Here is a 16292-nt window from a genome sequence, read left to right on the forward strand (position 1 = left end):
ACATTATCACTAAAATCACCAGAGGTAAATTCTAGCTTATGTTTAGAGAGTTTACTGCACTGCATACAGTGTACTGTGTACAAGAGTAGCTTCCATAGACCTGCACTAGGACCTGCATACTGTCTTAATACCACAGCTACCTTTCCTTGACTTTTTAGTGTTTTCTGGTGGTCACAAAGATAGCCCATGTGGTCTCCATGTCTCCCTAATCGGTTTCACTCCAGCTAGTCATTCCCATATTCCCTATCCCAGACATACTGATGGGTCTCAGACCCTGGGCATAACTGCTACCTTATTTCATGTGTAGCCACCATGGCAGGAGTGGGGGGATTTGTGTCCCTCCTGATGCTGTTGGGATACAGCTCCCCCATGCCTGACTACTAGCCATGCTTGCTTGGGCCAATGGGAGTCCAACATCTAGAGGGACCCAGGTTCCTTGAACATGCCTTATCGTATACACCACACACTTATTAACTGACTGAGATTCTGTGGTTTAGTAATTTTTTTTAAATCCCAAATCAGCAGAAATCCAGCCTGCTCCTTATTGACTGAGAGTATGGTCATTTATGCCTTCATGGGGACTCTGTTATTTCAGTTAGTAACCTCAGAATCAGGGTGGACTGTGTGCTACTTTCTTGGGTACGGATCATCAGCCCCTGCAGTTGGTTGGTGGTATAAAACCTCTGGGTTGTTCAGGCTGTTGGGTGTATTTCAATGCCTTGCCTTCTGCCTTCACCTGGTATCTTCTGCATGCAGCACTTCAGGTTCCCTCCTTAGATTTTCTAGCACTTCGCTATTTCCTAGTTTCAGATTCTCGAGCTTCCAGATCAAACTATTAATCTCAGGGCTGCAAGTGGGAGAGCACCCTCCAAGCCTGTTTTAGATATGGCTATTGTTTGCCCTTGCTGGACTCTGCCAGGGCTGCTCTGCTGAAACTTCTCTTTGGCATTTGTCCGTAAAAGGTAAAGGGTAAAGGGACCCCTGACCATTAGGTCCAGTCGTGGCCAACTCTGGGGTTGCAGTGCTCATCTCGCTTTATTGGCCAAGGGAGCCAGCGTACAGCTTCCGAGTCATGTGGCCAGCATGACTAAGCCGCTTCTGGCGAACCAGAGCAGCGCACGGAAACGCTGTTTACCTTCCCGCCGGAGCGGTACCTATTTATCTACTTGCACTTTGACGTGCTTTCAAACTGCTAGGTTGGCAGGAGCAGGGACCGAGCAACAGGAGCTCACCCCATCGCGGGGATTCGAACCGCCGACCTTCTGATCGGCAAGTCCTAGGCTCTGTGCTTTAACCCACAGTGCCACCCGTGTCCCGGCATTTGTCCATACTCAGCTTTAAAAAGGTAAAGGGACCCCTGACCATTAGGCCCAGTCGTGGACGACTCTGGGGTTGCAGTGCTCATCTCACCTTACTGGCCGAGGGAGCCGGCGTACAGCTTCCGGGTCATGTGGCCAGCATGACTAAGCCGCTTCTGGCGAACCAGAGCAGCGCACGGAAACGCTGTTTACCTTCCCGCCGGAGTGGTATCTATTTATCTACTTGCACTTTGACGTGCTTTCGAACTGGTAGGTTGGCAGGAGCAGGGACCAAGCAACAGGAGCTCACCCCGTTGTGGGGATTCGAACCGCCAACCTTCTGATCGGCAAGTCCTAGGCTCTGTGGTTTAACCCACAGTGCCACCCGCGTCCCAGCATTTGTCCGTACTCAGCTTTAAAAAGGTAAAGGGACCCCTGACCATTAGGTCCAGTCCTGACCGACTCTGGGGTTGCGGCGCTCATCTCGCTTTATTGGCCGAGGGAGCCGGCGTACAGTTTCCGGGTCTCAGCGTCCCCCAAATTCAGTGAGATGCCACTTCTAGGGAAAAAGTCAGGGGTAGGGAACCTGTGACTCTCCAGATATTGCCATCCCTGACCATTGGTTATACAGGCTGGAAGTAAAGGGCGCTGTGGTTCAATGAAACTTAGAGGGCCACCAGTTCTCCACTCCTGGGTTAGATGTGTTAATTTAGTGTTTAACCTCAAACCAACAACTCAGCCTATTCCTGTCCTCCCATCTATAATACTCTGTTCTTTATTATGCTGTTGAAATGCTTCCAGTTTTCTCTCGCACACCTGAAATACTTGGAATACTACTGTGGGGGCATTTAATTTTAACCCCAGAGCCAGCCTAAAATGTGTACGATACAAAAGAGAGAGAGAACAAAAAATGAACAGCCCTACCCTTCTAGACATTATTAAAATGCTAATTGCTGTGAGTGTTAAATGTTCTGTGTTTTCAAATATGTGTCAAAATATCTGCTTTGTTTTAAATCTTTAAAGGAGTTAAAATCAATGTGTAAGTTGACTAACTAAGGAAAGACCAGCCTTAGAGCACTACCTAGGAAATTTTCAATTATTCACATCCTTCATTTGGGAATGAACTCTAGAGGACAGGATAACTACCATTGTTTTGGCTTGCATACAAACTTCATTCAAGGGAAATTAGTGTAACCAAACAAGAGGGATTTTTGTAGCTTAGAAGCCTCTTTTGTGTAAATACACACATGCTTCCATGGATTCAGTCTTGTACTAGTGCCAAAAGGCATCGGTACAGTAGCTTGCTCACTAGAGCACAAAACAAAGGACGTTTGCATAAGTCTAGAGACCAGCCACTTAAATTATTGGTGCTATTTATGGTATGGTTAGTCCTCTTGAATAATGAGAGTGCATGTAGATACTCAGTTTATGCTAAACAATTTGAATATGTGGATAGAAACAAGTCAAATGATAAAATCTAGAACCACATTTTGAAATATTGATAAGCAGGTTTATATCTAAAATGGTGAAAATGCTGCAGACTTTTTGAAATGTATTGCACCCATATCACTGCCCAAATGAACTCAACCTGTAGTTGCAAATATGTAATTTATTATAGACCAGGGTTTATTGTGATGCATGGAAAGAATACTTATACGAAAGTGGATAGGAATACATCAAAACCATCTGATACAGTCAACTCACAACTTGTGTGCATTTGAGTAACATGCATTTAGTTTTACACGCTTAAATAAATAAATAAATGGGATGGAAATGGAGCAGGCATCAAATCGCCCGGGGGGGGGGGGGTTGACAAGCCCACCTGCCATTGAATCCATTGTGTTTTGACTCTATGTGATTTTGGCTTTATGTGCTATCCCTGGAATGTAACCCCCACATAAGTTGAGTCGCCTGTACATAGTAAGAAAATAGGAAAATTAGTATTTAAGACAAGAAGACATATAACTACAATAAGAGATCAGAATGTGTGCATGTCTGTGTATCAAACTAACTGTATTAAAACCTGATTGAAACATTGGTAATACCTTGTAGAAAACCGAGAATAAAGTGATGGTGATTAAATAATTCTTGCTTAATAAATCATGGTTTATTAAGCTGGGAATGAACACTATGTCTGCAGTCTCTGTGCTCTATGTGAACATGCTTCAGCGCTAAGGGATATTGAACCACTCTGTTGGAAGTGGGAGCCAAATTCCCACTGTTCACCTGTTCATCCGAGGTCAGGAACAGAAACCACAGCTGTTGACAAAATGTGAAAAAGAGAAGAACATGACAGTGAAAATTGTTTAGAAATGATATTTACATTCCCACTATAACAATGGAAAATCTATATATTGTCATTGTTATCATTGTCAAGAACTTCAATTACACTTTTAAATGGATATAATCCTGTCTGTGTCTTATCTCTTCCGGGCTATTGTAATCTGTCTGTGGCAGAGCTTGAACTAAAGCTCTTGCCCTACTGTATCCAGCATGCCATATTGGCTCTGTCTATATAGGGAAAAAGGACAATGCAAGAAAAAATGAGTACATGCCCTGCTCACACAGCATCTCATACCCCTGCAGGGTATATATGGCACATATCAGCTGTTGTGGAAACAGAACAGGTGTTGGACAGATGTGCTGATACAGCTCTACACTTATTTTGTACTGAGTATTTTAATAGTGAAGAAGCCATTTCATAGCAGCATGTGTGTTCAGTAGATTCTTCATCCCCCCCAGGTTCCCAATCCACAGGTCTCATACCTTGTATTTGTGACATATGGTGTTCAAGTGCAGCAGTGACTTTCTGCATATGTACATCTTACTTTTTTGTTACATGCTTCTGTTGTATTATTTTAATTTAAAGCATAGCAGTATTTTTGAATGCATTGTTTTAGATGATACTGTGATTTAACATTTTTGCAAGTTGCATTGAGTAGTGCATGAATGAATGAATGAATGAATGTGCTGCAGAAATGTGACATAGATTGTGTAATGCCGTAATAACACTTTAGACAAATGACAATTGAAAGGTAGCCTGCAGAAGATGCTAGAACAGCTTAACTGTTCCACAGATCTCTGGTGCAGATTCTTAGGCCAGAATTATGCTTTATGCCAGACACATGGGAACTTTTTACCATACATGACTTTTCCTCCCTGGATGAGGAAAGCTAAGGGCAATCCAGACGTCCATGTACAAATTGTTTTACCATTCCCAGCCTTGTCTGCTAGAACCTTGCTTAAGTATATAGGACTTTCCTTATTGATATCCAGAAATGGAAAAATCCTGGCCTGGTTTTCATCACAGGATATGGTCATGTAGTCCACCAGGCTTCTTAAGCCCCACCACTTTCCCATGTAGAAAGTTAGGTACTGACATAAACATATAGCCTTAGCTTCTCAGGAAGATTCCCTGAGTAATTCCTAATTCCAGTAGTGATTTTTTTATTATTATTATATGTCCCATTTCCAGCAAATGTATAAAGAAGCAGAATATATTATAAAGAACGACATATTAATTTTTCTTATTTAGTCATACATCACCATGAATGGTTTTGTGATATGTAACGTTTGAAGAACTTTACTATAACATTCCCAGTAGCAAACAGCTTTCTTTTACTTGGCTCGCACCTTCATTTTGGCTTGAATGTTTATTCTGGAAGTAGTTAAAAACAGCAGGCCACTTCTACTTCCTTCAACATTTCGTTGTCATATGTGACTGGGAGGTGGTTTTGCATTTTACTTGGTGGGTTACAAATTTTGTACTCTCTACTTTGGCATATCTCAGGCTATACCTTTAAAGCACATTCAACACATTATTTTCCTCAAAGAAGTCTGGGTACCGTAGTTTACCCCTCAGTGAGTTACAATTCCCAGCTATCCTTAACAAACTGCAGTGCCCAGTGCCTTGAAGGAAAGCACATTCTTTCCTTCACAGTAACCCTACCCCTACATAGTCCACGTCCAGCATAGGTGTTTTGTTTTAACCCTGTGCCTTTTTCTCAGAAAACATTATTCTGTTTAACATGAAAGGTTTTGACTATGTCAAAAAGAAATGCTTCCCAAGGTTATAGCTGTTTAATGGGAGGGAAATGGCTAATTTCTATCCCTTTAAATTTTGTGGTGGAGAAAATAAGGTGCTTTGATCTTTAAATGACAGCTTCCTGAATCATTATAGTGAATTAGTTAATCTCTCCCAGAAGCTGCCCTATTCTAGCTTCCTCTTGGGCACCCTCTTTCTTAGTCTTCACACTGAGCTTCAAATCAGTGTACTGCTGTTGTCAACACCAAAACATTGAATGTGCCCTCTTATTTTCATACATTACTAAACTCTCACCTTAAAGGTCATCCAACTTAGTAAAGAACAGCAGAAACAAGCACTGCAAGGTATGGGTTTTTTTTAAAAAAAAACATTTACAGTGCTGTATTTTTGTTGCACAAGTCAAGAACTTTGTTGTCCTCCCTACGCCAGATGATCACTATTCTTTTCTCTGGAGACATTTTGCTTACTATGGCAAGGAGATCCAAAGAACTTCCATTTTTGACTTGCATTTCTTAAGCAGCAGAATCCACCACCTTCCCCATGGCGGATGGCAAGCAACTTTACAAGTCTGAAAAGATGGAAGCTTAAAAAGCAATGATGAAGTAGCACAATGGTTTGTTTGAACCACAGCAACAAAAGAACAAGTCACAAGGTATGCCTAAGCCCTCAGGTGAACAAAGAAACACGGGAAGCAGCCATATAGGGAATCAAATCATTGTTGACTCCCTATTTTCTAGCTAAGTATTTTCAACACCGACTGGCAGCCAGGGTCTTCCCTGAAAATGCCTGGGATTGAACCCAGGAGCTTCTGCATGCAAAGGATGTACTTTACTACTGAGCTACAGTCATTCCCATAGAAATTAGCATTTTGCATCCAGGCCTGTCGTATTAGAGGGCACTTTTATAGTCATTGCATCAGCAGAGGAGTTCATAGAAGACATTTTTAAGTCTCGGGAAATATGAAAGGTTTGACTAGCTGCCATTTGCCAAAATGGACTTTCCTACCTGTTCCTTCCTGCTGTTGCTCCCCGACTTCTTGGAAGCATGTTCAGTTCTGTAGAACGGTGTTCAGTGTAGCATGGGCAATGCAGCTGTAGGGTTGGAGGAAAACCAGCAGAAACAGACATCCAGCCCCTTTGCATGAGTGTAAACACCTTCTGGTTGACTCTGCTGGATCCAAACCTGTATGAATTACATTTTTAAAATCTTTACAGGTTAAGACAAGATAATTACAATAAATGTATAATTACAAGAAAAGTTTTGTTAAGTAAGTGAAGTACCAAATATACTCAAGCCACATATTGTGAAGGTAGATCCATCTCAACTTAATATCAATCAATAACACAAGCACATTGCTTTCAAAAATCACTACATACGGTTTCGTACACAGTGTCACCAGTCAAGGCAGGGCCGAAAGTTCTGAGCTTGAAGTTAAGGATGGATCTGTCAATTTTTGTTTTTCTCAGTTACTCATTTTCCATTCTTGAGGCCAGTTCTTCACATTTCTGCAAGAATTAGCAATTCAGTGTATTTTAAGTGCATGAAAATTAATCAGCATCTTATTGAAAATTTCTCTGAATATACACAGTTTTGCAAGTAATGCCTCTAATATAATGTCATTTATATATTATTTTTACTAATATATGCATTTTATACACACATTCCCCCAAATGCACCATTTTGTACACATTGTTTGGTTGAAGAACCGCATCTTAAAATTCAGAGAGCTGTGAATTTCAAAGGATAGCTGCGATTCAGTTTGTGTATTCTTTCGGAAACTGCAAACCAGGAAGGTTGGCATTAAAATCCTCACCAAGTTGAATTTCTTCTACATCCTCACTGTGAGTTGGAACCCAGCGTACTGTATCCAGAGGACGTTTTGAGCAGTGAAAAGCATTTTGTCCTGTGCAGACCTGCGATTGCTTTTTCCTTTGCAGGAAGAGTTTTCTGTAGCTAGCCTTTCTCCCTCTCTTCCCTCTCTTTTTTGTAGAGATTGTAGCACACTCCATGCTACAATGGAATAGTTGCCGGTGCCAATTCTGTAACAAGTTCTCTTGGCTCACAAGCACTTGCTCTTTGATAGACATGAAAGAGCAACCTGATCAGATTTTGGGCGTCTGCCCTAGGAATGTGGAATGGCTGCAAGGCACTCAAGTAGCATGATTAATTAAGCTTTATTTTAAATGACTCCTGTAGGGGTTGACTAAAGCAGGTGGCTTAATAGAAGAGGGTGTTTGAGAAAGAGTCATTTTTATACATCTTAAAAATAGGTTCTGTGATGGATGTTAGAAAGAGAAGATCACAGAAAGGCTATAGCCAGTCTTTAATACTCCTTCTAAATTAATGGAGGTTGACATCACAGGACACTTGGCAAATGAGGACAAGGGGGGGGGGGACAGATCTCGATAATAGCTTTTGCTGTTCACCATCACAAGACACTGTGAAAAATATCTGAGGCTTTGGTGAGTGTATTTTCTTCCAAGCTGGTTTCACCAATAATAATTAGGTAGAATGAGATGGCATCCAAGTGAATCTGCATCCCCAGTTCTGAAGGAGTAGCTGTGCTGTTGTCCAGCAAAACAAAAATGATGATACCAGTGGCATTTTGAAGATATTAAATATATTGTGGCAAAAGCTTTCGTGTGCATGAAGTAGTTGTGCAGGTATAAGCAGCTTCCAGCAGCCTTGAACCCTGCAAATGTTCTGGACCACAACTCCCACCAGCTCCCCATATCGTGACCGATGGCCAGGGATGTTGGAAGATGTAGTACAAAACACCAGGCAGACCTAGGCTAGGGAAGGCTGAAGTAGGGGAAGAAAGGTTTCTTTCTTGTTTCTCCTACAAAGTGAAACCCAGACCTGTGTTCTTAGGTGGGGAATACTTCAGTCCTGTATTTTAGCGCAAGGCAGCTTATTAATAACCAGCGCACACCTGCTACTTTCAGCTTCTGTTCGCATCCCTTCCAGGAACATAAAAGCATTACAGTTTTCTGTGGTCTTTCTTGTTTACATCCTCCTTTTACAGTCACCTGATTCTCGGAGAGGAATGGTCAACTGCCACCTTGGGGTTTTAGTTGTGCATTGTAATACGTGTAAGGTGTAGCAGGAAGAAATATCTTTTCTTTCATGTTGTAAATTACAGCATAATATTGCCTTGCTTGGATGATTTTACACTGTTTCATTAGGGAGGATGAAGATAATGCAAATAACTAGGATGGATTCAGTTCTGCCTCCCCCTAGCTTTAGATTTGTTTTTGTGTGGTGTTTTTGTCATTTACTTTCATGTTGTGAGTTAGGAGTAACAAAAAAAAACCTGAATAGGAATTTTTAAGCCTTGCCAGAGTGAAATCTTTTCCATGACGATACTATTAAGCCGTTCCTGCTCCTGTGATTTAAAAGTTGCAGTTAACAATGTTTTCTTTAATACTGTTCCAAGTTCTTTTTACCCAAGACCTTTAGTGTTGCTAAAAAAATTCTGCTGCTAGGTGCCTTACAAGTATCACAGACTAAAAATTTAACGAGTTCTTAATGTCTGGCATTTATTTATTCCCTAGTGGTTTTTGAAATCTGGCCCGTTTATACATTGGTATATTTTCGACTGTGAAATTACTGATCTAAGAGTGGTCAGAGTGAAGAATTGTTTGAGGACTAAGAAAAGATATTTGATAATTCTGTTATGATTTTATTTATTTTATAGCACTCACATTTTACCAGCTGATTGACATTAATATACTCTTTAAAGCAGGGATGGGAAATCTGTGGTCCTGTGGCTATAGCTGGACTCCAGTTCCTAGTGAGCATGGCCAATGGTAAGGGATAATGGGAAATGAAGTCCAGCAACATATTCAATTAAATTATAAATATTTCAATTATAATTTACAAAGCTATGTAAATTATAAATGAAACGTTGAGTATAAAATACTCAACCTTTGCCCTCCTACTTTGTACTAACATATTTCTCAATATTGCTCATATGTGGCCCTTAATAATACTGTAATAGATAATCTTAGTTATTTTAGTTGGTTAGTGTCTGACATTACTCATAGGTAATGTCAGTAAATTGTTTAAATATTAATTATTTGATTAATGATTTGTTAATATTATTTTTATTAAGGCTATTCTGTTTACATATTCTGTATAGCGGAAGAATGATTAATACAATCATGTTGATTTAAAGAATTAAAAAGGATGAAGGAAAGTATATAGTATAGAGCGAGTATGGCGGGGTGCCCGTGACGGAGCCTCAAGAACATCTTATAGGGTTTTTATGAAAACCTATGAGATGGCAGTGAAGGCTGCTAAGAAGTCTTACTTCTCGGCCTCCATTGCATCCGCTAGCTCTCGCCCGGCACAATTATTTAGTATAATTCGGTCTTTAACGTCCCTTGAAGGACAGCCAAATTTAAATAACAATCTGACACACAGCTGTGAGGCATTTGCGAGCTTTTTTGCGGAGAAGGTCCTGATGCTCCGCCATGACCTCCCTGCCAATTTGGATACAATAAAGGAACTGGAGGCCCCTCGACTGTCCTCGGGTCCAGTATTGGACCACTTTGACCGGATATCTCCAGCCGATGTGGACAGATTCCTCCAAGCTGGAAAGCCCACCACCTGTCCTCTTGACCCGTGCCCGTCATGGCTGATTAGAGCGTGTCCAGACGAGGTGCGGGGCCCCCTGGGGGATATCATCAACTTGTCCCTTGGCACCGGGATATTCCCAGGGGAACTGAAGGAGGCGGTGGTGCGTCCGCTCTTAAAGAAAACATCATTAGATCCCTCAGATCTATCCAATTACCGCCCGGTCTCGAATCTTCCATTCCTGGGTAAGGTGATTGAGAGAGCAGTTGCTGAACAGCTTGGTAGGTTTCTGGATGAAACATCTGCTCTAGACCCATTCCAGTCCGGCTTCCGCGCTGGTCATGGGACCGAGACGGCTCTGGTCGCCCTAACAGATGATCTCCGCAGGCAGCTGGATCGAGGCGGGTCAGGGCTGCTGATTCTTCTAGATCTGTCAGCAGCCTTTGACATGGTCGATCACGAACTCCTGGACCACCGCCTTGCCGACGTGGGGATCCAGGGCACAGTCCTTCAATGGCTGCGCTCGTTTCTCTCTGGTCGGGGACAGAGGGTGGCGCTTGGGGGGGAATTGTCATCACGCCACTCCTTGGTGTGTGGAGTGCCTCAGGGTGCAATTCTCTCCCCGATGCTTTTTAACATCTTTATGCGCCCCCTCGCCCAGCTTGTCCGGAGTTTTGGGCTGGGTTGCCATCAGTATGCTGATGACACCCAACTCTATCTGTTGATGGATGGCCATCCTGACTCGGCCCCAGACACGCTGACCAGATGTCTGGAAGCGGTGGCTGGATGGTTACGTGGGAGCCGGTTGAAGTTAAATCCTTCGAAGACAGAGGTCCTCTGGCTGGGGCGGGACGATATGGGATCGAGGGGGCAACTCCCATCTCTTGCGGGGGTGCAATTAGTGCCAGCACCGTCCGTTAAGAGTTTGGGTGTAATCTTCGATACCTCCCTCTCTATGGAGTCGCAGATTACAGCTATAACAAAGGCGGCATTTTTTCATCTCCGCCAAGCTAAGCAGTTGGCCCCTTATCTCTCTCGTCCTGACCTAGCCACTGTGATCCATGCGACGGTCACCTCCAGACTGGATTATTGTAACTCGCTCTACGTGGGGCTGCCCTTGAGACTGACCCAGAAACTCCAGCGGGTGCAGAATGCCGCGGCGAGACTCCTTATGGGGTCTTCGCTGCGAGAGCACATTCATCCGGTATTATACCAGCTGCACTGGCTCCCGGTGGAGTACAGGATCAGGTTTAAGGTGCTGGTTTTAACCTTTAAAGCCCTATACGGCCTAGGACCCTCGTACCTACGGGACCGCCTCTCCTGGTATGCCCCACAGAGAAACCTACGGTCTGCAAATAATAACATCCTCAAGGTCCCAGGCCTCAGAGAGGTTAGGCTGGCCTCAACTAGAGCCAGGGCCTTCTCGGCTGCGGCTCCAAACTGGTGGAATGCTCTGTCACAAGAGACTAGGGCCCTGCGGGACCTGACATCTTTCCGCAGGGCCTGCAAGACAGAGTTGTTCCGCCAGGCTTTTGGTCAGGGCGCAGCCTGACTCCCTCCTCTGGCAACCTGCACAGAATTTTGTTTAATTGGTTGCCATCAATTTGATTTTAACTAATTTTTATAATGAAATATTTTTAGAATGTGTTATTATTTGATTGTTTATTTGATTGTTGTTAGCCGCCCTGAGCCCGGCTTTGGCTGGGGAGGGCGGGATATAAATAAAAATTATTATTATTATTATTATTATTATATGGATGAATAAAAGCATATGTAAACTGAATATTCAGCCACTCATGATTGAGGGGAAGTGTGTGGAACAGGTCTCGGTGTTTCGATTTCTGGGAATGGAGTTCAGAGATGACCTAACCTGGGGAGAAAACAGTAAAGACCTGATGAAGAGAGCACAGGAGAGGTTATATTTTCTGAGAATCCTCTGGAAACTAATTTCTCAAAGGACCTGTTGATGGCATTTTACCATTGTACTGTTGAGAGTGTATTAACTTATGGTCTCTGTGTGTGGTTTGGGAGCTGCACGGTCAGGGAAAAAAACAATGCTGTCCAGGGTTGTAAAGACTACAGAGAGAATAATTGGGTGTACTCTTCCCACCTTGGATCAAATCTATGCTTCCAGGTGCCATAAGAAAGCTGCAGAGATAGTGCAGGATAGTGCGCACCCTTTCAGCTTCTGCCTTCTGGAAGAAGGTACAGGGTTATAAAGACTAGGACTAGCCACCTGAGAAAAAGTTTCTATCCAAATGTGATTTTGGTTGTAAACGCAGTGTAAGGTAGTCTCTATGAGAGTATATTTTACTTAATTATGGGGTATCAGAGTTTTTAGGGGGCTAACCAGGCTGGGATAGCTGGGATAGCAGGCTTGTTGGTTTTTGAATGTCTGATGTAGATTTTTTCAATTTCGTTGTTCTGTATGGGACAATGACAATAAAGATTATCGTATCGTATCGTATTCCACTGCCCACCCTATGGAGTCTATTTTAAATCTGTACACCCTAATGGCTGCTCCCTATAGGGAGGCACACATGCCCCCTCCATACGTTGAATGAATACACAGAGAGTGATCATAGGGTCACATGGATTAGCCCCACCCACAGCTGTTGTTATGCACTTTGTCAGTGCTTCCCTGATTAATGTTGCCTGGAAGAGATACCCATGTGAACAGATGTACATGTAGAGAACTATTACATATTAGGAGGAATTAGGAGGAATCCTAACATGACAGTGTGGGTGGAGCTAGACCATGCAGCCTCTTGGTGAAGAGAAGGTGCTGCTGGTCTTCTCCCACCCTTATTCCCAATGTAGATCTTTATTTCTGCCTTGTTCCTGATGTAGATCTTCACTCACCCCTTCTTCCCTGGTGGGGAGGCTGCTATTTTGTGGTTCACTTCAGGTGCCAAAATGTCTTGGGCCGGCCCTGGTGATAGTATGCTAAGATCCATGAACTGCTGACAATTCTTCTCATTTTTTTACATTTTTTACATATAATGTGAAATACTGACCTGAAAATGATTGGGAGCAAATGCCTAGAATAAGCCATATTAGAAGAAAACATTGCTGTCAGAGCTGTGCTAATTTGAGAGTTGTTGTTGTTTTTTAAATCTTGTAAAATTCTCTTTCTTTAAAGAAAAAAAACTTTATTTTTTTTCCAGGTTTCTTGGAAGGCTCCTTTCATACTGAATGGAGAAATACTTAGTTATGAGATCCGCATGCCAGACCCTCGAATCACCCTTACCAGCAACTTATCATCTTCAATGAACCACGTAGTAACCAATCTAATCCCTTTCACAAACTATTCAGTCACCATAGTGGCTTGCTCTGGTGGAGGTGGCTACATTGGAGGATGCACAGAAAGTCTGGCTACGTACGTGATGACTCATCCAACCCTCCCCCAAGGCATTAGTCCATTGTCTGTGACCCCAATCAGTGAATCATTCATTGCGGTTTCCTGGCAACCACCATCTAGGCCCAATGGGCCCCACATAAGGTAATGTAAATAGCAACATATGCAACTTAATGAAAATATGGGTCTCTACATATGCCCAGAGAAATTGTTTTTAAGCTGTGGTCTCAGGAACCCTAGGGTTCTTTGGAAGGTTTCCAGGGTTTCCTGAAGTAAAATGTTCCATAATGGCAGAGAAGACTGCTGGCCCACCACAAGACCAGGGAGATGTTGAGTATTTCTGTGGGATATTTTCTCATCATTTGAGGACTAGTAGGCTTCTCCAGGGCCCTGAAATGTTTCCCAATATAATCCATAAGGTGTCCTGTGGCAGACAAATCAGCGTGGAACAGATTGTAGTTCTAGATTTGTACACTATGAAAGCAGAATTCCCATTTGTGTGTTATTCTGAGACCATCTTTTTTGTGATGTGTTTTCTGTCCTTAAGATGGTTCCATATTTTTCTGGAAATTCAGCCACCTTCACTTTGATCCCAAAGTCTTTTGTTTTGGGTTGATGTTGGCCAACATAACAATGGAGTGAGAAAGAGCTGATCAAAAATGCAGGTGCGGAAGAGTTTGCCAACGCACCACATGTCTGTAGAATCAAAGTTTCAGTCTTTCTATACTGGCTGTCTTAGACATTCCTGCTCCTATCTACGAAGCAGTTCTTCCAGTGTAGCCCTGGAATGACCCTCTGGACTTCAGAAAAAAGGAAATTATGCATGTGTTATGAGATCTTATTCTCTTTCTTGCTTAATATGTAACTATGAGACATTCCAGCAGACTAATTGCATACATTGCAGAATAATAAAATAGTCAGGTTTGGGAAGCAATCTACATTACTGTATATATTTACAGCATGATTCTCTCACCACTGGTAAGAGAAGCAACACAACATAACCTGCACCTGAAAACTTCATTTTCTTCATGGTGTGCCATGCTGCTTCCAACCAGAACAACCACTGAAGCAGTTGCTCAGCACAATGTGTTGGGGAGAGAAGAGGATAGGGCACCTGCCACCAGTGGAGGCGATTTGTACGCAGTCACTATCCAATGCTTTAAAAGATTGTGATATTTCTCATGGCTTCTACATCAAATTACAGAGAGACCAACCAGAACTAAATAATTCTGCGGGTTTTGGGAGGCGGGGAGGAGAGGATGGTTCTGTTGACATTGATAAACTAATAACATTGAAATGGTTCCTATGATGTGAAGACAGCAGCATATTTTGGTGATGTTAACTTTGGAATTCAGTTTCTCGGGTTGCTCTCTTGGGATAGAGGTGAAATTTATACAAAGAGAAAGAAACTTGCAATCCACAAATGAGCTGAAATTTGAATACTTGAGCTTGAGTCCCTTTACTATAGTTGATTTCAACCAAAACACTGGTCTGTTGACTGTAATAAACTGAGGGTGGCGGTGATGAACTGAATCACTATAACAAAGCTATATTAAGAGCACAATCCACAGCTTATTTATTTCATTGTCATTCCTAAATAGCCTAACCTAAATGTGCTCCAATGCAACAATTGTCTATTAGTATTTATTTCTGAATTTTATACAGTTCTGTGTATATGCAGTTTACTGTGGTTTTAAGTTCCTTCAGTTCCTTAATCTACATTGCCAGTGTTCACGTGTGCATTGATTAATTACAGCAAACAAATATTTGAATGTAATCATACATATAGCTGCATCGAGATTATCTGTGGGTGGAGTTTTAATACCAATGCATGTGTGTATCTGTGGGCCTTAATGAAACATCACAAAAAACAAACTGGATATGTTGAGATTGTACATATTATATTTATTTATTAGTTAGTTACATTTCTTCCCTTCCCTTCCTCCATGAAGGGTGCCCAGAGTTATTAACAACCTAAAATTTATTTTACACACAGTAATTAAAGTTACATTGATAAAACTAACAATACCTCTCCCCTTCTGAAGACCTGAGCAAATAAAGACATATTCAGATGCCTCCTAAACATGGTCTGGGGGGGTCTACCCTGGGAGGGAATTTCAGAGCAGAGTGTATTCCCACTCTCCCTGGCATCGGCAGCAAACGGACTGGAATAAGGGCCTTGTAAACTGTAGGTTGCGGGATATGCAGAATGACACTCCTTCAAGTACTTGAGTCCCAAATAATTTAGCGGTTTGCACACTAGTACTAACGCTTTGAATTGTTCCTGGTATCTTAAAATGAGAGTGATGTGCTTCCTGTGACAACTCCTCTCAGCATTTTACATTATGTACTAGCTGCATCTTCTAGATCAGGCATGATCACTGGTAGATCACTGGATGCTGAACAACTGTGGCTCCCCTTTAAAAAGCTCCACATTTTACCCCCTTCCTAAAAAAGCTGAACCCCCCCAAAAGGGAGTAGATCACTGCCAGTTTTTAACTCCGTGAGTAGATCACAGTCTCTTGGGAGTTGGCCACCCCTGTTCTAGATCATCTTCAAGGGCAGCTCCATGTAGAATGCATTGTAGTAATTTATATGAAAAGTTATCAAAGCATGAATTATTGTGGCCAGATTATGTTGGTTCAGGAACAGTCATAGCTGAAGAACCTGCTGTTACTGGGCATAGGCATTATTTGCCACTGGAGCAACCAATGCTTCAGGTGAGAGTTTGGCATCAGTGACTACCCCAGACTTTGAACTTTCTCCTTCAGGACATGTCAGCTCTCTTGAGAACTATTCACTCACAGGACCCCCTATTTTATCCATCTCAGTTTATTGCCTTTAGGCGTTGGCTGACCACTGTACAGCCTCTTTCAATTCTGGTGGGATGGAGAGGTAGAGATACAGTTGCGTCATTTTGTGTGATGTTTTCCAAAGATGCAAGTGTGCCTTAGTAAAACACTGCACAAGACAAATCTTGGTGCGATCATGTGTACAATCAAGCTTGCTTTTG

General features: G+C 42.4%; 1 protein-coding gene and 1 long non-coding RNA gene across 7 annotated transcripts in view; one reads left to right on the top strand and one right to left on the bottom strand.

The window, feature by feature from the left end:
- The window catches only part of USH2A (usherin), a 430807-nt gene that overhangs the window by 273987 nt on the left and 140528 nt on the right, over nt 1-16292 (top strand). For all 5 annotated transcript variants that reach the window (XM_083493951.1, XM_083493952.1, XM_083493953.1 and 2 more), the window contains one exon: nt 13089-13423. In XM_083493951.1, coding sequence (XP_083350077.1) covers nt 13089-13423 — 335 coding nt within the window. The remainder of the gene's footprint in view (nt 1-13088; nt 13424-16292) is intronic.
- LOC310702968 lies at nt 3462-13283 on the bottom strand. 2 transcript variants are annotated; one of them, XR_014523847.1, is made up of 4 exons: nt 13172-13260; nt 6730-6848; nt 6349-6525; nt 3462-3557 (listed from the first exon to the last, which is right to left on the bottom strand). It is a non-coding gene; the product is annotated as an uncharacterized lncRNA (long non-coding RNA). The 2 variants fall into 2 exon arrangements; XR_014523846.1 differs by lacking the exon at nt 6730-6848 and having other exon boundaries at nt 13172-13283.

The sequence above is a fragment of the Podarcis liolepis genome (genome assembly GCF_965112155.1).
Source record: "Podarcis liolepis genome assembly, chromosome: 3".
Lineage (NCBI taxonomy): Eukaryota > Metazoa > Chordata > Lepidosauria > Squamata > Lacertidae > Podarcis > Podarcis liolepis.